This window comes from Curcuma longa, chromosome 21 (assembly GCF_044706935.1).
Source record: "Curcuma longa cultivar G26 ecotype Majalengka, Jawa Barat chromosome 21, ITB_CL_G26_1.1, whole genome shotgun sequence".
In the NCBI taxonomy this organism is placed as follows: Eukaryota; Viridiplantae; Streptophyta; class Magnoliopsida; order Zingiberales; family Zingiberaceae; genus Curcuma; species Curcuma longa.
In genome coordinates, this window is record NC_133881.1 from 3,918,392 (window position 1) to 3,940,058 (window position 21,667).

The 21,667-nt window shown below is 37.2% G+C and overlaps 3 protein-coding genes across 4 annotated transcripts in view; 1 reads left to right on the plus strand and 2 right to left on the minus strand.

Annotated features, from left to right (window-relative positions):
- Nucleotides 1-606: 606 nt before the first annotated feature.
- On the minus strand, nucleotides 607-9,896 carry LOC141815354 (exosome complex component RRP41-like). The gene is made up of 7 exons (XM_074703297.1): nucleotides 9,867-9,896; nucleotides 9,596-9,674; nucleotides 8,244-8,346; nucleotides 8,039-8,159; nucleotides 1,947-2,035; nucleotides 956-1,105; nucleotides 607-884 (listed from the first exon to the last, which is right to left on the minus strand). The coding sequence occupies exons 3-7, from the start codon at nucleotides 8,316-8,318 to the stop codon at nucleotides 798-800; spliced, it is 522 nt and encodes a 173-aa protein (XP_074559398.1). The 5' UTR covers nucleotides 8,319-8,346; nucleotides 9,596-9,674; nucleotides 9,867-9,896; the 3' UTR covers nucleotides 607-797.
- A 1,444-nt stretch (nucleotides 9,897-11,340) lies between these two features.
- Nucleotides 11,341-12,854, minus strand: LOC141815624 (homeobox-leucine zipper protein HOX16-like). 2 transcript variants are annotated; one of them, XR_012600569.1, is made up of 4 exons: nucleotides 12,355-12,854; nucleotides 12,125-12,262; nucleotides 11,607-11,870; nucleotides 11,341-11,515 (listed from the first exon to the last, which is right to left on the minus strand). XR_012600569.1 is itself a non-coding variant. In XM_074703574.1 (3 exons), exons 1-3 carry the CDS (start codon nucleotides 12,446-12,448, stop codon nucleotides 11,830-11,832), a joined length of 273 nt encoding a protein of 90 aa, XP_074559675.1. In that variant the 5' UTR covers nucleotides 12,449-12,854; the 3' UTR covers nucleotides 11,555-11,829. The 2 variants fall into 2 exon arrangements, 1 of the variants encoding a protein (XP_074559675.1); XM_074703574.1 differs by lacking the exon at nucleotides 11,341-11,515 and having other exon boundaries at nucleotides 11,555-11,870.
- A 1,508-nt stretch (nucleotides 12,855-14,362) lies between these two features.
- LOC141814529 (DNA polymerase epsilon catalytic subunit A-like) overlaps nucleotides 14,363-21,667 on the plus strand; it is a 7,741-nt gene continuing 436 nt past the window's right edge. Inside the window, exons 1-12 of the mRNA XM_074702484.1 lie at nucleotides 14,363-14,485; nucleotides 14,554-14,657; nucleotides 14,762-14,847; nucleotides 14,924-15,026; nucleotides 15,890-16,114; nucleotides 18,566-18,800; nucleotides 18,917-18,982; nucleotides 19,098-19,157; nucleotides 19,297-19,392; nucleotides 20,753-20,913; nucleotides 21,110-21,198; nucleotides 21,302-21,519. Of these exons, the coding sequence (XP_074558585.1) occupies nucleotides 18,639-18,800; nucleotides 18,917-18,982; nucleotides 19,098-19,157; nucleotides 19,297-19,392; nucleotides 20,753-20,913; nucleotides 21,110-21,198; nucleotides 21,302-21,519 (852 nt within the window). The 5' untranslated portion in view covers nucleotides 14,363-14,485; nucleotides 14,554-14,657; nucleotides 14,762-14,847; ... (1 more) ...; nucleotides 15,890-16,114; nucleotides 18,566-18,638. The remainder of the gene's footprint in view (nucleotides 14,486-14,553; nucleotides 14,658-14,761; nucleotides 14,848-14,923; nucleotides 15,027-15,889; nucleotides 16,115-18,565; nucleotides 18,801-18,916; nucleotides 18,983-19,097; nucleotides 19,158-19,296; nucleotides 19,393-20,752; nucleotides 20,914-21,109; nucleotides 21,199-21,301; nucleotides 21,520-21,667) is intronic.

Here is a 21,667-nt window from a genome sequence, read left to right on the forward strand (position 1 = left end):
AAATAAAACTAAATAAAAATTAAATAAAATTTAAAAAATAATAAATAAAATTAATTTAAAAATAAAACTAAATAAAATTAAAATATATATAAATATTAATGAAAAAATAATAAACAATAAATGTTAAATTATATATATGTAATTTAATTTTTATTTGTATATATATAAAGGTAAAATAAAAAAATAAAGAAAAAAGGATAATAAAATCATTTGAATACGGGAGAGAGAGAAGAGGGGGAAGAGATGCGGTGTCAGGTGTCAGAGGAGAGGGAAAAGCAATATACATAAAAAAGTGGTAACGAGCAAATTATTACTCATCAGCGTATCGGGAGTGATCTATTATACCTTTACAAAATTAGTTAAAATTTGGCACGATGCGTGATTTTTTAAATATACAATGGTTAATATATATATTTTTTAAAAAAAATATCTTCTCTTATTTTTATTGTTAAATACAGTTCAATCAAATTAACATAAATTTTACAGGTCAAATTGATTAAATGAATCTACGTAGGATAAAATTAAAAAAAATGAAAGTGCAAACAAAATTATGAGAATCTTAAAAGCATACAAATTGTGGTACATCTGTATTTTAATTTATAAAAGTTTATCAAAGCCAAAGTGAAAATTTATAAAGCTGCATGTATAACACAGACATGCAGTTAGGGTTCACATGATCTTCAAACTCAGTAATTTTAAACCTCATTGTGAAGTTCAACAGCAGAAACAAATATTTCAAGATGGCAAGTTCTATAATAAAGGAGGGCTTTCAAAATTCTCTCATCATTCATTTCATATCAACTTGGTACCGAAGCAGCTTCCTTCAGACATGACCTCATGATCTCCGCAAGCTTAGAACACGCATCCAGACACAACTCCATTGCCTTTTCATGAAGAAAGATAATGTGATTGTTTGTTGCATAACTGAGAATTTTCCTCGGATAAGTAAAAGTACCTCGTTAATTTTGGGAGTTGTCCATTCTCCTGTGAGGGTAAGCTGAGTGACCTCGTTACGAGCAGGCATGCATGTAACCATAAGGCTACCATCTTGGCAGGCTTCCTCTTCCGAGGTGGGATCGATGACTAGGTTCTTCCCAAAACAAGACTAGGAAAAAAATGAAGCTAGTAAAAATCATATGAAACTTTCAGCAAAATATGAAGGGTCATGAAAAAAAACATATGTACAATATATTTGTGGAAGCCTAGATTAAACCAAGAACATTTTGGTTGCGTTTGGAAAGGAATGAGAAAGAAAATTAAAATGGAAGAGAGTGCAATGGGGAGAAGTATATTAAATTCCATTATTTTGTTTGGTTGTGATATTAGAAGATATGATAAATGAAATATTTTAAGCTTGAGTTAACTACTGTTTTTCTATTTCTTCCACACATTTTAACTTACATGATTTATCTAGTCTGTTTTGAGGGGCTCAATCAATCTCATCTAAATGCTCCAATAGGCAAAAGCCCAATCCAACAATCTTAGTCAACATATATATGTTCAAACCACCACCAACTTGATCCACATGGACCACCGACCCGATCAAGTCAATTGTTTCCTTGGCCCAGATAATTTTGATATATAACTTTTTAATAAGTGTTATATTTAATAGAGATAGAATAAGTTTTCCCTTTCTTAAAGAGTGGAATGGATTTTAGTGGATTGTGTTACTCCTTGAAGTGGGTTGTTCCCCTTCAAATTATTCATCTAAACATTGGAATGAAATCATTGAAGAAATGAATCATTCTGATTTTATTCTGTTCATACGTACCAAACACAACCTTAATGTGTGTTTCATGACCATATTTGCAAGGAAAAATACTCATAAAAATTTGGACTCTGCAGTTAAAAAGTACTATCATATAATGGAAAAGAGCATTGAAATGAGTAATAGAATTGTAACAGAGCTGACTTCGACCGCTTGCTTAAAACGAACTGTGACATACCACAGAAACAGCTGAAACAAGATCGTACATCATGATTCCAGCATCAGCAAGTGCAAGACTTGCGCAAGTTATGATCACTGGAAGATCCCCTACAAAGCAAACAAGGAAGAAGGTAAATAATTGGGTAAACTGGCACTTGTTGAAATTGCATTTGAATGGATAACCACCATATGGCACTTGTTGAAAATGCATTTGAATGGATAATTCTCAAGTTAAACCGATGCCAATATCACCATACATAATAGCCATAAACAAGTCTGCACATAATGGAATGGAATTTCTTTCATTTTCTTCCCACTGCCCTCCCCATTATTGGGATTTCAAGAATTAGATGTGTTGTTAAGGACCTACTTATAATTAGGAAAATATGCAGAGATGTATTTATAAAGTAATAATAAGATGAAATATACAGATAGAAGGGACTATCTAATCGACACTAATAATTTTCTCCAAGAACAACATGATACACAAACAACATGGTATAAGAGTAGGTATATTTGATACCTCCCTCTTCATCCTGCCGCCTTTCATGCAACGAGACTTAATTCTTGCACCACACCCCATCCTGATGGTTGTTCACTGACATCTCTAGTGGTATTCATTGAATTGATTCCCTTTTGCATCTTTCTTGCATTTTTGTTCTTTGATCTTCCTCGATCTACGCATCACGCATTTCCTCATCATCCAAGATAGGCATGGTCAAACATCTTGACTCATCCCCAAGTATCACTCACATACCTATCATACTACCTCCAAGGATTCCAACTCATCTCAAGGCATCGCTAGTCCTTGATTTCTCCACAACAAAATATATATATGCAAAAATGTGTCCAAAGTGTGACCTGATCCCTATTTGTTGTGCAAGTGCTACCTCCAAGAAAATGTAGAGATCTACATCTGCAAAGAATCTTTGATGAAGCTCTTGTGCTTCTCCCACTTCCTTCCTACATCTATTATGATGTCCTCACAGATGGAAAAAAGGAATGTCTTCCTGCCTGTGCAGACCTAAATAGTGCCAATTCTACACGTTCACACAGATGAAGAAAGAGGTCTCTTCATATTCTACTCCTCTCAATAGAGGGTCAAAACTGTGTTGTCCAAATTCTTAAGAAAGTTGGGCAGTCTTCAATAATAAATGTTGCACTCATTGGTTACTCCACAAACCCTTCAGAACACTTCTAATTCTTTCAGGTCTATGGTTATCACTATGAAATTGAATCTGAATAATTCTGCCCTAAGGCATATGGTTTATAGGCAGGGATAGCTAGAATTTTAGAAAACTAGGGTTGCCAATATTCTTGAGCCAGATAGAACCATATGGGAAAGGATTGTTGCTCAATTACTAGCAAGGATTGTGATACCAAGCCGTGCTAAACGGCATAGATAAAATTTATCATTCTGTCTGTTGATCGACACTGAAACCATTGTGCCACTAGGCAAAGCCGTAAGGTGAAAGCAATGTTGCAGAGGCCTTCGCAAGGTCACAACGACCACGTTGAGGCCTCCATGAGGTTGTGAGGCTGCCACGAGGTTGCGAGGCCGGCATAAGGTTGGGACAGTTGGTCATGACCTCATAGCAGATTGAGTTTTATTTATTTATTTCCCTTTCTTTTAGGGTCTTTATACGGTTTAGAGTTTAGGGCAGTTAATTTATCCTTCTTTCATTTTTTTTTTAATTTTTTTTGGCAATTGATTCCTTTCCCTCTGATAATCTCTTTCCTTCTTTCATTCATTTCTTTCCCTCCTTCATCTGTTTACAAAATAAACAACAAAGACTAAGAAGAAAAAGCTCTTTAAGGATGAAGATAGAGACGAATTATAAGGGAAAGCATATATAATAATCAAATACTAATAAAAAATATTTGTTTAATTATATTTTATATTTAAAGAGTATCAAAACTGTATTGACATAGCACATTATGATACTGAAACCGTATCATTCCATCATAAATAGAAACTTTGGCATGACTCATAATTTTAAACCTTGATTACTAGCCTCCTTTGGCAAACCATTTATCCTAGTGTTATGAGCCTTTTCCAATGTTTCTAGTCATGCTGCAAGATATGGTCACAAGCACAAGATCTCTATACTCATATCTTATGCTTATTAGGTGATAGGAAATCTATTCCATCTTTGCTTGTTTGACATAGAGATGACTATCAACATTGGTAGATTTCAAGCATTTGTTATAGGCATCAAACACTTCAAGTCACATCAGATGTTTGAGTTATTCAGGATCACATTGGACTATTCACCATTTTTCTTCACACAGTTCTCCAGAATTCAAACCGAGGAACACTCAGATTATTGATGGCACATGTTTCCTCTCACTGTCTGACATTTACATGCTACTCAATTCCACCCCTATGAGCATGTGTCGGACTGATTTACTCTTGGGTTCAGCCATTGTCAAGACTCAAGAGTGACTTATAGAGCTTTACATGCTACTCAATTCCACCCCTATGAGCATGTGTCGGACTGATTTACTCTTGGGTTCAGCCATTGTCAAGACTCAAGAGTGACTTATGGAGCTGGTGTAGGCCATTAGTGAGGTCATGGAGGGTATCAGGGTAGACCTAAGCACATTTGCTATAAGAAGCTAGGACCTGTGAGAGATACATGATATAAGATTTCCACTTGGCGATACCTCATTTCACTAATGTAACTCAATCTAAACCACCTTCACAGGATGGACCTCCTACAATAAGCAATTAAGTTCAAACTCCACCATCTGTGTCTCTATCAGACAATACTTTTGCTTTCTTCAATTTCAAGCTGTCTTATCTCAACCTATTATTTTTATGGCTTATGTTGGTACTCCTATTGCATATCTGACACATATATATCTAAATTTTCTCTCCAACAAAATGATATTGTTAAAAGGACTTGGTTAAAGTGGTACATACTACTTCACAATATAGTTCCTCTCAAGTTTTAAGATAATCTATTTGCTTGTTAGCTTATACATTCCCCTCCACCAATCTTTTCCCTCATGATGCCATAATATCTTTCAACGTGTGTGGTTAATTGAAATTTAGTTCATGTTCTCTTTAGGTTGAGACAAACTATCTCATAGACCGGTCAAGTTTCTCTTCCTTGGATACTCTTGCATATTAAAACAGTATCATTGCTATTCTCCTAAGTTACAATGTGTTTTTTTTTATCTTTGCAGTAGAGTTCTTTGAATTCACTCTTCTCTTTTTCACCTTCCCATTTGTTTCTAAGTTTGTAGTGAAGGAACTTTGTATTTCTATTTCAAATTTTTGTTTCACCTTCTTCCCCTGTAATCTCAACACCAAAGACTTAGAAACAATCTGAGACTCCATTGTGCTCCCAACATTATTGGCACTTCTGAATCCTAGCTTTGATTGCTCTATCTGAAAAGGCAGTCATAAATGAACTATTACACATCCCCTTTTTTGATACATCTACTACGCTTCCCAATTACCATGTCACTCTACTTTTATTTATTTGGCCTCACATTCCATTTGCTCCTGGTTTGGAAGGATATCAATTAACTACTTTGGTTAGATTCTTCATCTTGTAAATTACTCTTCACCTTCCTTGTTAAACATACACAACCTCTCCTATAGTCATTCTCTCTCAAGATAATAATTTGAGCATTGCAAACCTATCTTACGCATTTTCAATACATTTTCTCTTTTAAGATTGCCTTCCTTTCAGAATCTCCAACTCAATTGTTCCTTTCCTCCAAATTGGTTCCATCTTATCTATTTTAGAAGTTCAAACCAACATATTTTATGAGGGAGAAAACGTACCTTGCACAAGCCAATAATCCTTCTAAAAGTACTTACCGTAACTCTTATTTTCTACCGTTCCTTTTAATAATGACTAACTATCCCTATTTAATTGTGAGGGAAAACCCCAAGGATCTAGGAAGCCAATAATTTTTATGTGGATATCAGACACAAACCCACTTCTTTAGTATTTATTTTTGATGGTGTAGGCTGGACATTCATTAGGTGCTAATGTTAAAAGCGGTCAGACAGTTTTTGACTAGCCTTAGCCTCACCTCTACCTCCAGTTGAACACCTGATACTTGTAAGAACTCTTTCTTATTTTTCTTAAGATAAATTCTCTATCAACACCCTTCGGCCTTTTCCTGTATTCCCGTCACCCTACTTGTCCATCATTATTCTATGTGATGCCGAGCCTGTAACTGCAATTTTCCCTTCCATCTTCCATCGTGAGTTTCTTTGTTTCTCCCTGAATTTTCTAAGTGATTTACCATTGCATTTTCATGGTTCTTCTTCTCTCTTCTCGTTCAAATGTGACCTAGATTATTCCTTTCATTGTGTGCCTGAGTTATTCATTTCACTGTGACCAAGTTATTGCTTTCACTGCATTTTCATTGCATTTTGATAAATTTTCAGGTTGTTCATTGTGGCCTAGTTATCCTTTCATATTGAAACACCCATAAAAGGATTTTACTAGTGTATTGTAAATCTTCTAGTAGTTTATTGCTTTACATATCAACTATAGAAAAATCATCAAAATTAATTGACTTGTAGACCAATAGAATTACAAATTGGTTGACCGCCTAGGCCCCACCGATGCACTAAGCAGTCAGTCAATAGCCTACAGCCTGAACTGCCTTTTTATATCCTGTTGGGTGCAGCTAAAAGTTATTCCAATTTCTACATTTATGACTTGCATGTGATCGTAAAGCTTAGCAGCTATATAGTCAATTTATAGAAACATTGTGAGTATCAGGGCTTTTGTATGATAGCATTGGAGATTATATCATCAAATTAATTTCTAAGGTCCTAGTCAACCATTTGCAGAAGGTAATAAACCAATTCGTTAGTAAACTTCAACTAGCTTTCATGTGAGATCAGAGTGCTAAGAAGTGTTCACCATGCACTTTGTTCTAACATAGTATCAAAACAAAAAGAAGGAATCTTGTCATTATAAAAGTTGATTTTGAGAATGACATTTGATAAATCCCATAAGGCTACTACGTCTTCTACTTCTTGTTGAACTGTATGGTTTCATCTAGGTGGATCATGTGGGTGAAGACTATTATTCTTTTGATCACACTACAGTCCTCGTAATAAACAACCTAGTACATGGTTCAAAAAGTGATAGGGACTACACCGAAGTAATCCTTTATCTCCTAACAAAGTCAAAAATATGTCTTGTGCTTTTGCTTAATTATAACCTTAGTAGGCATCTGGCTTCAGTGTAAAAGGTATGGCAACAGTTGACAGACATGTTTTCTGCCGATGGAATGATGAAACTATTAAACAACAATTCAGATTGTGTTAATTTGTCAAAGCAGACTAGCTAGTGTTAGCAATCTGTAAAACTGTTTTATCTTCAGTGGTTTATCCTTTGAGACCACAATCTTGCACGAATCGGTAAGACTCTCCTTCAGTGTTTGTCAAGCATGGTGTTGGATAATCTAGTATCAACCAAAACAAAGTTCTTTTGATGCTTACCCATTGCAAAGTCCACCTTTCTCCTCTTGGATCTCTCTTCATTGGATTTGGATTGCTCCATTATTGAAGAGGAGAAGGCTCATACAAAAGAATGTTACAAGTTCTCCAGTCTAATGATCTTAATTCCTGGAGTTCATCCTTTTTTACACTCATACTCGTGTATCTCGATTCATGATGCATGACTTTTCTTGTTTGTTGTGTCAATTTGACAATGTAAAGTCAGCTAGATTTAGCAAGAGGTCTCTTGGGTATTTCTTTATTTGGCTTAGCGCATTTAAATTGGGTAGGAGGTGTGGGAGAGTTCTGAGGGTAGGAGGTGTGGGAGAGTTCTGAATTCTAGATCTACGATGTATTATGTATCTCAACTTTAACATATCCCAACATACTTGACAATTCTGCTTTTTTTACATGAAATAAATAAGTGGAAGACCCTATTCAAAGTGAACTATTATAATTTCATCCATGCAGGAGCCTTAAAAACTATGCAGGAGCCTTAAAAACTCTTCAATAACAAAGCATATGAAAATTAATATTGAAGACATAAAAGGCCAAGGGGGGTAAGAAAACAAGAATGTTATTAATGAGAAAACATCCACATAAACAACACAACATATGGAGGAGATACTAACCACCACCAGATTCCAGAACCAATGCAAAAACATCGACTGTAGTCTTTGGGAACGTTTCAAGAATGATAGCCCCTTCCAGGGCTTTATGAAGCATTGAAGAGTACTCCTTGTTATCTGTTCCCTGGAAGATGATAGATATAAGATGATACAGGACAGTTCATTATATCTCTTCGAGCAGAATATATGGAACATGAAGGTAAAATACCTGTCCACGAATTGAAGTTGAAAAAGTTGCGTAAAGGACACTGCAGTTTAATCTTCCAGTATTGCTGTACAGCATAGCTTTCTTGCTCTCCCTTGGACCAAACCTAAACAAAATAATCATCAATAGCATGTGCAGATGTTAATCGAAAAGAACTTGCAGTATTTAGTAGAAAATGCATAGCAAACCAATTTTCAATTGGTCATCCTCGTGTCTCATCATACATACATAAGTGGTCAATAGTAATAGAGAAAGTCGGAAGAAAAGGCTGCATTCCTTGCAAACAAACAGATATTGTAGTAACAAGTACCACAAAATCCTTGGTCTTAGGGAATTTATTCTGTTAAGCATATCTTAACATAATTTACTAATTTCACTTATTTTCTACTCTTTAAACTGTACAGGAACAGAATCTACTGGTGGAATACTACAAGTACTGATACAAAAAGCCAAACAATTGTTGCATCGTTACTCTTTCACAAGCTCGAAAGTAAATCAACAATCATAATCTGTAAAGATTACACCTTTTCTCTACTCAAAATTCAACACTGAAGTGGAAACAAGAATGACGACGGGGACCTACTACTATAATAAGGTGCTAGCCAGTTATGATGTTGCCTATAGTCCTCAAAAAAAGAATATAAGTTACCCGAGTTCCTTATTTCGCTATGTTGGGAGTAAGTTTCCTCATTCCATAAGTGTATCCTAATTGTCACTACCCACTAGATAATGAAATCCACTAGCTAATAAAACCTCTAGGAATTAAGTATAAAGTGCTTGCTCCATCTGTCCCCCTTATTCCATGCGTATCAAATAGCTAGCAGAGAGAATGACTCTTTATTTTATTTGGATGGAAATAAGAGAGAAAAGAAAATAAATGAAATGAAATGACCAATTTTTCTTGTTTACTTAGAGAAGGGATTATTTTTAGCTCTACGCAGAATATTGATACCTAGATATGGAGGATTAAATCTAGGCATCTAACGACTTAAGATAACAAATTGATGGTAGCGGAAAGAATTTAATGGTCATCATTCTCTATATTTTATTTCTGCCCAAAGAAAATATGTACAGAAATGAAATTTACACATCTCCTACATACAAATAGGTAAATGAGAATATTCAGTGGCTTCAATTCCATCTAAGTAAACAAAATAAATGAAATGGAGTGGAAATTGATGATACAATTCACTTTCCTTTTCTCTTCACTAAAACTATTACATTCCCCAACTATTTCTTCCCCTTTAATTAAACATGGCATTAGGTTTCCATCATTTTGCATTGACAATCTAAAGATCAAGCAGAACTCACAAAAAATGGTTTACTCTAGCACTAAAATAATGGAATTTACTTACACAGAGACAATGACCTTGGTCGCTCCAAACTCTGCGTAGGCAGATCCTGAGGCAGCATTAACAGCGCCAGTTCTGAGAACTGCAATACAGAAACAAGGTCAGTCCAGCACTAACCTCTACGTTCAAGCAACAAGTTTGTCCGCGTAGTTGCAATACTAGAACAAAAGACCAATTCTACACCATAGTCAAAACACCAAACACCTAACGAGTGAAACATAGAGCATGCTAGTGTTGATCGAGAAGTGGAGAAGTTAAAAGAAGGCGCACGAACACGCTGGCCTGCACTGCTGAAAGGTTCGACCATCGGAACGACTCCAATCTGCTTCCTGGAACAGCCTCCGCTGCTGCCGCCGTCTTTTGCTGTCCGAGCTCTGAGACGGAGAATAAGTCGAGAGAGAAGAACAAGAACATACAAAAAGGGTTACCGCTGATGAGGAGGATTGTCGACGCCTTTGGATTTGAATTCCTCTGCACTTCCAATGAAACCAGGGACAAATTTCATGTTGCGAAAGCAAAAGGAGGGGTAAAATCATCTCAGATCTAATGAGGAAGCACAAATGAACAGAACAAAAAGAAGCAGACGCAATATAATTAAGAATCAAGAGTGGGAAAACGCAAGTGCTAGTACCAAGACGACACTATTTTCGATGATCCGATGAGTAGATTCAAAAATACCAAAAGAAGTTTTATATTCTCATAAAACAAAAGAAAAAGAGTACGCTATAAAGAAGTAGTAAAGAACTGTTATTGATCTCAAAGGATCTTTCCTTAGAACGATAACTTGATTCCGAAAAAAAAAAAACTAGAAAAGTTTCGGTATTATTCAAATAGCACACCAAAATGTGCGATCGAAAAAGGGCAGAAAAACACCATCAAAAGGGACTCGTATAAAACTTTTAAAAAGTGCGATCTAAAAGCAGCATTAATGACGTTCGTTACCGATCTGATCGTCAGATTCGAAAAAAATCTAGAAGAACTTGGTGTTTTCAATCAGAACCCGAAACTAAAGCGATCCGAAAGTGCGGCAAAAACAATATTGTTGCGGGAGAAAGAGAGTGACAAAGAGGACTAATGGGCGGGGGTTGAGGGGAGAGCAAGAGTGAAAAAGAGAAGTTTACTTGCAGATGGGTGTGAAGGCGCCGGGGCCTCCAAAGAAGACGACCTTTTTGCCGGCGGCGAGGGACTGTACGGAGATCATATGCAGCTGGTTGCTCTCATCGAGCCAAGCCAACTCTCCGTCAAGGAGGGCATCGCCGACTCCGATCAAAACCATCTCTCTGCTGAGTAGTGGAGCTGAAGACGGTGTAGCTTCTTCTCCTTATAACGTGATGGGAAACTTTCAGTTCACCCCCTCAGACTTTACGTCCTTCTCAAAACGAAATTTGTAATTTCTAAGAAAAGGATCTTTTTTAAATTTTTCCTGAAATTTAACGTTTAAAGTATAAAAAAGTGGTAACGAGCAAATGATTTACTCATCAGCGCATCGGAATCGTGATCTATTATACCTTTACAAAATTAGTTAAAATTTGGCACGATGCATGATTTTCTAAATATACAATGGTTAATATAAATTTTTTAAAAAAAATATCCTCTCTTATTTTTATTGTTAAATACAGTTCAATCAAATTAACATAAATTTTACAGGTCAAATTGATTAAATGAATCTACGTAGGACAAAATTAAAAAAAAAAACGAAGGTGCAAACAAAATTATGAGAATCTTAAAAACATACAAATTGTGGTACATCTGTATTTTAATTTATACAAGTTTATCAAAGCCAAAGTGAAAATTTATAAAGCTGCATGTATAACACAGACATGCAATTAGGGTTCACATGATCTTCAAACTCAGTAATTTTAAACCTCATTGTGAATTGTTCAACAGCTAGCAGAAACAAATATTTCAAGATGGCAAATAAAGCTGCAGCAAATTAGCAAATAAGATACTCATAGTCCAACTTGTGAAATTGAGAAGGCCAATCTATTGATTTGAGGAGAACGAAAGAAATTACCTCCAACTGCAATCGCTCATTGTCCTTGAGGTGGGCAGCATGATCAACGAGTAGTGAATCGTACGAGGACTTGAGCCGATCAAAATTCTGCTCGAGTTGCTTGTTCTTCCACCTTGCACACCAGTTCTGGAACCATACTGCCACTTGCTTTAAAAAATCATGCATCATGACCACAACCATGTTGATCTGTCACCAATTGTGCATTCAATGCTCTAAGAAATGCCTAGATTTGGCATTCGATCTTTATTATCTCCTTTCCCTTTTCTGTTCGAAAAAAAAAACAAATTTTTTACTCGATCAAGACGGAACAAACAAACAGGCTCGTTCCTCCCAAAGTTGGTAGCATGAAGACAAGAGAATCGAAACCACCGTTTGTTAAAAGAAAAGCATGGCGTTCCCCAAAACTTCTGGTGAACGATAAGAGTCCCAAGACGAGGCAAAAAGGAGTACGGAAGTTGTCTTTTCTTCAAACAGTAAAAATTGGTAAATTAATTACAAAATTTGAGGAAAGGAATCACCTTGCTCGGACGTCAGGCGGCGCTTCTTCTCCGGCAACTGCTCCTCGTAGTATTCCTCCTCGTAAATCTCATCCGGTGATGTGAAGAACGGCCGCTTGGTGGCGCCGAGCTCCTCCACCGCAACCACCGACCTCAACCCTTTAATTCCGCCCCAAATCGAACAACTTTTTAGAACTAAAACCAAATCCAAGTCGAAATCGACCAAATAGTATCAGTAGTATTAAAAGTACCTCGGAAGATGGGGTTTCCACCGCCCAACATTAGCAACCGTGCCCGGGCGGACGATGAAGAGGAATCAAATATCAGATGGCGGCTAGAGTCCATCCTCTCTCCTCAGATCCGAACGATCAGCCGCTCAGATCTGGATTGAACAAATACGACTAGAAAACTTTAGTACGTATTTAATTTCTCTCTCCCTTATATCCCGACCTAGTTGGATAGGTCGAAGGGGATCTGTCGACCGGCTTAGCAGAAGAAGACGACGACGGCGAAGAACTTGTGGCGGAAGAAGCTGGTGCACCACAGGAGCCGCGTAGACGTCTTCATGGGGTAGAGGGAAAACCCCATCATGCCGCTCGGATTTTCGGCGAGGACCTCAGGCCAAGCGGCTAAAAAGAGAACGCTCCGTACCACCTTCCGGCGGAGGCCGCCGGATTCAACTAGAATCCCGGTAGGGGGAAGGTAAAGGAGACAATCGGAAGAAAGTCTCTCAAACGAGGGACTTTGTCGACTTCGCTCGCCGGAGTTCTGAGTTCCGGAGACGAGGGCTTTGTTGGGGATGAAATTTTAGTTCAGGGGGTTTTCTGTTAACTTCGTCGGCTAAATTTGAGCAAGTGGGAGGAGCGGGCTTTTATAGCCTGGAACATTTAACGATAGGACGGAATTACCCCTGATCTTCAAAATGGAAAACATTTGTTTTTAACAAAATTTATTTTTATAATTTTCTAAAACTATTTTCAAAGTCGGCTTAGTCAACCTCGAACTACACTTAAAAGTCTAGCTCAATCGAAAGATTAATGAAAACACCGATCCACTCGAGTCTGTTCACTCAAGTCGGTCCAATTCTAAAAGCACTAGACGGGGATGTGGGTCGAGAAGGATCTAATATTGTCAATTCTTAAGAATTATTTCGATATTCGCCAGATCCAATCCACTCACCAGTGGCATTGTGGACCATAGAATGAGTTGGAATTCAGACATCTTTATCTTCTTTCCCAAGAGCTCTTTCAATTTTGTCCCCTTGTTTCTCATCACATGTTTGTAAGTTAGATGTTGAGCCAAAAGGTAATTCTTCCCAAGCCCCGACTCTATCGAGATCGAAACAAGCCAATTCGACTCACTATGACTAGCTGAGTAGTTTCTACATGGACTAGTTCAAGTCGGTTAGGTCCGACTCAACGAAGACTACCCCGCCCATAGCAATCCATCACAGTTGACTTTAGACCAACATATCTATCACAGTTGACTTTAGACCAATCGCTGCTCACTCACCTGTACTGGTGTCTGTAGCCTCATTATAGGTATATGCATAGATTTTGGAAGTAGATCTTGAGAAAGCGTTTATACTCCCATAGCAATATAATGTTCTTGAGAAAAACAATAATTTTTCACTTTATATGCATTAATTGACCGGGGAAGAGGGAATATAAATAAGCTCGGGGACTGCTAAAAAGAGTATGCGCAACAAAACAAAAAAAATAAAAAAAATGATGGAACGAGTCAGCATCTAAATGCCTCGTGAAGTAGGTGCAAGGGTATAAGAATAAATTGGCATAGTCCAATCGATATTTGGATAATAAATTATCATACGAAAGTAACTTCCGAGGTATCATTGAGTTGATTATGACAGAGTAGAATTATTGAAATGGACAAAAATCGAATTTCAGCAAAGTCGAGGCAATGCCCTCCTTCGTCGTGGCCAACTGCAACTTCTCGATTTATCTCTTTATAGATGGTTGTGCGACCGACCATATGGGGTCGCTCGATACTGACTGAAGTAGGGATCATATTCTAAGAGAAATAATTTTTCGAGAAATAAAATTTTTCACACCTAAAAAGTTCACTCAGTCATCAAGATTTAATTCGAATAATTATGGGACCGACCTTGTAAAATACCGGATCTAAAATGAGTTAATGGGTAAATGGATAATGGATAAAGGGTTCAACCCGTTAACCAACCCGTAAACCCAAAACCCATCAGCTCCTGTTTGCTCGCCTCCGACGCACGCGCAGCCGCGATCTCTCCAGCGCCGGTGCTAAATCGGAAGGGGAGAGACGGCTACCTGAGGTGGAGTTGATAGGCGGCTTGGATCTTGCCGGAAAAGGGCTGATTCGGGCGGATCGGCGGCGGCGAACCGAAAGGTAAGGAAGATTAAGCTAGATTCTTCTTCTTGAGTTGAAATTGGTTGGATCCCTTTGATTTTCCTTAGGTCTTTGGTTTGTTTTCCTCTCCCTACGATTTGGGTGGTTTGGTTGCTGCGATTTGGCCGGCGGCTATTGCGGTGGCGGATTAAAGAGAGGAAGAGGCCGAGAGGTAGGGATTTCTTAACTAGATCTTGAGTTTTAGGGTTTCTTGGGTTGAATCTCTTTGCATTGGCATGAAATCTTCCCTAAGCTTGGATCGTTTCCTCTCCACAGTGTGGCTGTTGCGATTCGATCAGATCTAGTTCGGTGGGTTCGGCAGTGAAGGGTGGATCTAGGGCAAGACTTCGGTTCTATTGGAGGTAAGTCTTCTTGGAACTGAATTCGTTGGATGGCTCTAAATTCCCTTGGAACTTGAATTGGTTTATTTTCTTGCAGTGGGTTAATGTGCGTTGATCTGATTGGAGTTTTGCTTGGATCTCGGCAGTAAAGTTAGGAGGAGAAACCTAAGCTTTGATCTAGAGCAGAGGACTAATTCTAGGTAAGATGCTTACCTTGCCTTCGGTTTATTCCTGTTCAATAGGAATCATGTGGTGGATGATTTCGGTTCAGTGAAGGGAATTAATGTTGGATTGTTTCTGAGGTGTGATCTGTTCTAGGATCTGTGGGTGTGGTTCTACTAATTTAATATAAGTTGATGGGTTGCTGATAGAAGGATTTGTGTGGTTAATTGGTTGGATTCGATCGTTGGAGAATTTATTTGGTTAGGTTAAACTTATTTAAAGCTAACCGATTAAATTCAGTTGATTAGTTGAGTTGTGTTATAGAAGTTAGTTACTGTAATTAATACGGTATCGTGGTATTGAGTGTTGTGTTGTTAATTGTTGAAGGACCTTGATTTACTGGTCCTATTACGCGGAGCTTATTTTTCTGGGGGTTCTGGTTGTTGACGATCGCTGGATCAGGTGGGTACCTTGTACTTGGTCAATACAGGTTTCTTTCAGTGCATGATCTTTTGCTGTTGATATCTGCTATGTTGATATTATTGCTTCTTGTGCTATTTATCCTGTTGATACTGTTGATACTCATTGCTTGATACTTTCCTGTTGACCTTCATGATGATCTGATATTACGTTGTTGACACTTGTCATCCATGTTAGTATCTAGTTGATACCCTATACCTCTGTTGTTGTTATATGCTGGTTGACCTTATATTGACCTATCCACTGATAGAACAAATCCTAATTGTTGTATCTATGATCTATGTTGACCTCAGTCAATTCCTGTTGTACATGCTGATTTATAGTAGTTATTACATGTTGGGATGATTAGCATTACATTCATAATCGTTGTTGTTGTTGGTGGTGGTGAATCTTACCTGCACCGTGTTGTGGTGCCATATAGGTAAGAGGCTGCACTACAGTTGGGTGCAATCAGGACTGGCGATATTGCCCTCTTGTCACCCTGCCTGCTCCCCACTTGATACATAGTGGTTGTTGTTGGAGACTGGCAGTATGACCTGTCTTGCCCCCAGTTCACTGAGCTCTAGGAGGGTGATTGGGACGACGAGTGCGGACAGTGTCAGATACTTTGATTGCGATGGTTGATGCATATTACATGCATTTGTTGGTAGGACTATTACATAGTTTACTATATTCATATGATTGTGGATGTTGCACTTGGTTGCGATGATTGTTGCATTTGCGTGCCATGCCATACATGATACATGTAGATTTCTTTATCTGTTGCACAGTATGACTTATTCTGATTACCATGCTGATATACCATGATCTATCCCTGATTCATGATACCTGTTGATTATTCTGTACCTGTTGTATAGTAGGGTTGTTCCTATTTTGTTCTGTTGATATACCATGATTATTACCATGCTCCTTGTTGTTTCCTGTTACTTGTTGTTATTTCCTTCTCAGTCTATACCAGTTGTTCTTTATTTTATTCCTGCTATGTATCTTGACATGCACTTCTTCCTGTACCCACTGAGCATCTAATGCTCACTACCCAGACCCTGGGGTTGTTATGTTTTCTCCCCAGGTAGCAGATAAGTACTTGGAGCTTGGAGATTCCGTCAGCTGGTGCTATCTCACTTCATGGGGTCTATGTAGTGGTTGGTATGGTTTGAGACTTGTAGTGTGGACATTGACTGTATCGTGATAGATTTGTATTCGTGGTATTCGTAGTTCGGATTTACGATGTTTTTCCATTTCGTCGATTTTGCTGGTTGTGGACATTTCATCGATTTTGTTGGTTGTGGACATTGTGCATGTGATGTTAGTGGTTACGGCTATGTATGCCTTATTTTGCATATATGTGTGTAGTTGTGATATACATGGACGTGTAGTCCTTATTCCAGCCGCCTGTGGCTGTGTATGCATGTTTGTATTAGGGTAATTGTCATAGTTACTGGGGAGGTGCTGTCGAAATTTTTCGGACGGCCTTTCCGGGGCGTGACAATTTAGTGGTATCAGAGCAAGTTAGGTTTTTGTCGGATTTTCTGTTACATTCGAGTCGATTTTTCGGAGTTCGTCGGATTTGTCGGTATCTCCGAGAGTCATCATCGCATTTGTAGGTTTATCTGATATCAATTGTTTGGTATCAGAGCATATTAGGATAAGCATTTAGTTTTAAGGTTAGGTCTAGTTTTCGAGTTTGTTGTCGTGTCGGGGGTGTCTAATTGGTTACCTGACCCGAGTTGTGAGATGGACAGACAGCGGCATGAATTCTCCAAGCAAGTTGTAAGTAAAATTTCTAGCACAGTTATTTCTGGTTCTAGAAATTTATTGTAGTTATATATTACCACGTGTTATTATGGCTGCCTAATCCATACAGACAAAGACAGTGACGGACAAAGACAGTGGGCTGGCTACTGACAATTATAAGATAAATATATTAACAATTAACTAATTATTAATTTATAAAAATATAAAAAAAAGACATATGAGAATAATATATACGTATGTGATGGGGCACCTACCATCGCATTTGTAGGTTTATCTGATACCAATTGTTTGGTATCAGAGCATATTAGGATAAACATTTAGTTTTAGGGTTAGGTCTAGTTTTCGAGTTTGTTGTTGTGTCGGGAGTGTCTAATTGGTTACCTGACCCGAGTTGTGAGATGGACAGACAACGGCATGAATTCTCCAAGCAAGTTGTAAGTAAAATTTCTAGCACAGTTATTTCTGTTTCTAGAAATTTATTGTAGTTATATATTACCAGGTGTTATTATGGCCCCTGGAGATCGTGGAATCTGCTAAGAGCTATTGCAGATGAGGCCTTTGGACTGATAGGCCATCTGGACCATGCTAGCATTTATACCAATTTCATCACCTTGATATGTCCACTGCTTCATCAACTGTAATTTGCTAGATGCAACATGCTTAGTCCACCTTTGTAGATGTGTATGTGCTAAAGCGTACATGTGTACCACTCTATCGTTGAATGACTAAACGGTAACACTCTTGGACAGGCTCTAACGGTGTTCGTTGTCCCAGCTTACAATATTAAGCACTTTGGTTTAATATTGTAATATAGTATCTATTCTGACATACCTTGAATTTATTACCTTTCAAGCTTTTGCCTGATTTATGATTCTATATTACCCTTCTGATGATTTTATCATGTAACTTGTCTTACTCATTTTTCTGTGTCTCCTACTCTTGTCCCAACTTACACTGCTTGTCATTGCTTCCTCATCGTGCTTATAGACCTCTTTGTTACAGAACTGAAGTTTCAAAAAATGTTGTTCTTTCATGTAATTGGTGATGAACATGCCATTCTCCATATCCTCTCAATGCAATTCTATACTCCTGCCATTACTTCCTCACGTTACTCAGTTACTTCTTTGTTATAAAAGAATTGAGGTTTAAAATATATTACTTGCATGCAATGGGTGATCAATATGCTCTAGACATACTTGACCATGCCATTTATTATTATATTCCATTTTTACTAATTTAATTGACTTTTTTAATGCTTAATTAGCATGTTTAAAACATAGTGTAAATAAATCAACCAAATTAGTGTTTTCTAGCAGCGATGACATATCTCTTCTTGTTTCAGTTAGAAACTACCAAAATCCCACAAATTAGGTCAAAATTACCGCTGCCTCAACAAAATTTAGTTTATAACCACTATGAAGGCCAGTGGTCGGTGGAGGGGAAGGTCCAGTGTTGCTAGAAATTCAGCAAAGCAAAATCTCCATCTGAACCATGAGGAGCTGCTTGAGCGCAAGTTAGGGTTTGATCTCTATACTGAAGGTGATAAGAAGCTTGGTTGGTTACTCACATTTTCACCAGTAAGAATAATTCCTTCATCTCTGTTTAACTATGTTGATTATTAACCACTATCTCAGTCATATCAAATTATTTATTTTCTTGATTAATTTATCACTCAACTTTGGCTTTCTTACAGTCATCATGGGAGGACCAAGAAACTAACAAGATGTACAGCTGCGTGGATCTTTACTTTGTTTCTCAGGTTAGTTCCATCTAAATTACTCCTGCAGACAATCTTGTTAGGCTGAAAAATCTTTTAGGTTATTGTTTTTGCCTGTCATGAATGTTGCTATGCTTTTCTTTTTCCTTTTCTGCAGGATGGATCTACCTTTAAAGTGAAACATAAATTTCCACCTTATTTCTATGCTGCCACCAAGGTGGGTGTATTACTTGTGCAGTCTTATTTCCAAATGGAGTTCTTGAATTGTTAGCTTTATGGATTATAAGACAATTGATTACTTGGATCCATTCTCCTTTTTTTAAAGAACACATTTTTATTTGGTTGCAACTTTGCAGCATAAGATGGAGTTTGAAATTGAGGCATATCTTAAGCGAAGATATGAAGGAGAAATTGCTGATATTGTCATAGTGGAGAAAGAGGATTTGGATTTAGTAAGCTAACAGTATTCACATATTTGGCAGTTTGTCTCTTTTTTCATTTGTTTTTTCACTTGTGATAATGATCCTTCTGGAAGAAGCAATCCTTTATGGTTTTGAAATATCCACTATTGGTTCCTTGAATTTCTCAATTAGACACGCTCATGTTTCTATTTTTACTAGTGTTTCTTTAGATGTTTTACCTCAACAAAATTATCATTTCTTCCTATTCTCTCTCTGTATGTTTTCATTTGTGCATTGTTTTTATTGACAAGCTGGGTTACAAATCTTGCTGGACCTATTTAGCTAAACAGGATAGGATTGATTGTTTTCCCTATTCTCAATACAAGGAAAAGTAGCTTTTATGAGGTCTTTCATGTTGTCCTTTTATATTGGCAGTAATAAATATCTGGCCCAACGGTGATCAAGGGAGGAGTGAGGGATTGAGAGAGGGAGAAAAATATATCAGGAGATGGGAGTTACTCACCGATGGCTTCTGTTGTGGTCACACTTGTGCTTGCGAGCGGGGGTTGAGGCAAGACGATGATGACACATGGAAAAGGGAGAAGAAGCTTTGGAGTGGATTGTAGGAACGAGAAGGGAGAAGGATATATAGATAATGCTAACATCCCAAAACTCCAGTAAGTCTAACCAAACACGACTGAAGTCATCTATCCCAACCACCACTTAGTTCAGCCCTTAATTGATCAAAATTTATCTAAATTGAGCCTAATTTAAACTCAGTCCTAACCACAATGCCCATTTGATGAACTCATTAAAACTGAATTTGGGCTCTAATTATGCTAATTACCATCAATAATTGTATGGTTCAACTTTAACAATATCAACCTATCTCAAACTTAACCCTAACTTATAATTATCCTCCAATCACGAATAATCCATCTCAAGTAAATTTAATGCAACCATCACACCATAATCACCCTCAATTGTTGTTAATTCCAATAATTTACCCCCTTACTCAAATTTAGGGTTTTAATATATCTTGTTTTTGTTGCATATATTGATGAATAAATGAAATCCATTGATCATTTGAGTCAAACTCATAGGGGCTTGGCATGACCAAATTACGGGAGCTGCTACAGAACTCTAACACCTAACAAGACTATGATGACATGAAAAAGGTTATGAATTAAGCCCTCACTTATTGCTTTAGCTTGTATGGAGGTAACCTTACTAATCTTGGTTATGAAAAACTGACAGACAATAGAAGGATATAATCTTGTCAATGAATCTGTTAAATCTTTTTTTTTTCACTTATCTTCTTAATGCTCGAGTGTTAAATTATGTCAATTATTATAATTATTTATCTGTTTAGGTGTATCTTACTCTAATAAAATGACACTTTTTTATCCAGAAAAACCATCTTTCTGGTTTGCGCAGGTCATATTTGAAGCTTAGCTTTGATACTGTCCAACAACTGATGCGTGTAAAGAATGATCTTATGCATGTGGCTGAAAGGAATAAGTCAAAATTAGATGCTTCAGAAGCATTTGAAACCATATTTATTGGTGAAAGGTAGAACTTAAAAGAACGTTGATAAGCCATTTACATAAAATTGAAGTTCCCATTCTGTGTCCATCTGCTTCCTTCTCTTTTTGGCATAAGTTTTAGTCCTATTTTTTAATTGAAAAAATTGACTCGCTACATTGTTTTTTTGGCACCTGCATCTTTATTTGCTCTACTTAAAATTTGTTGTTATCATCACTTTCAGTAAAGAAAGATCACAAGATCTGTTGGACTGCATTATTGACCTTCGTGAATATGATGTTCCATATCATGTACGTTTTGCTATTGATAATGGTAGGTTGTGTTTCTATGCTTATTCTTTTCTCTTGTTGTAATTAATTGCTCAATCTCTTTCTTATTGTAGATATATAATGCCAAATGGTGGCTACTTTTGCAGATGTTAGATGTGGTCAATGGTATGATATATCTGTGTCAAGTGATGGCATTTTGCTCGAGAAAAGGGCTGATCTTCTTCAACGTGCAGAAGTTCATGTTTGTGCATTTGATATTGAAACTACAAAACTGCCTTTGAAATTTCCTGATGCTGAGCATGATCTGATAATGATGATGTCCTACATGATAGATGGACAAGGTTTCTTGATAATCAACCGAGAGGTAACAACCACATTTTGCATTTATTGTGGTTAAGAAAATAGAAATATAGATGCGAACTTTTTGTAATTTTTGTAATTATTATTTTAAAAAAATGATTATCCATTCAATCATAATTCAGCAGTAGATTTTTGTATTTAGATTCTGTCAA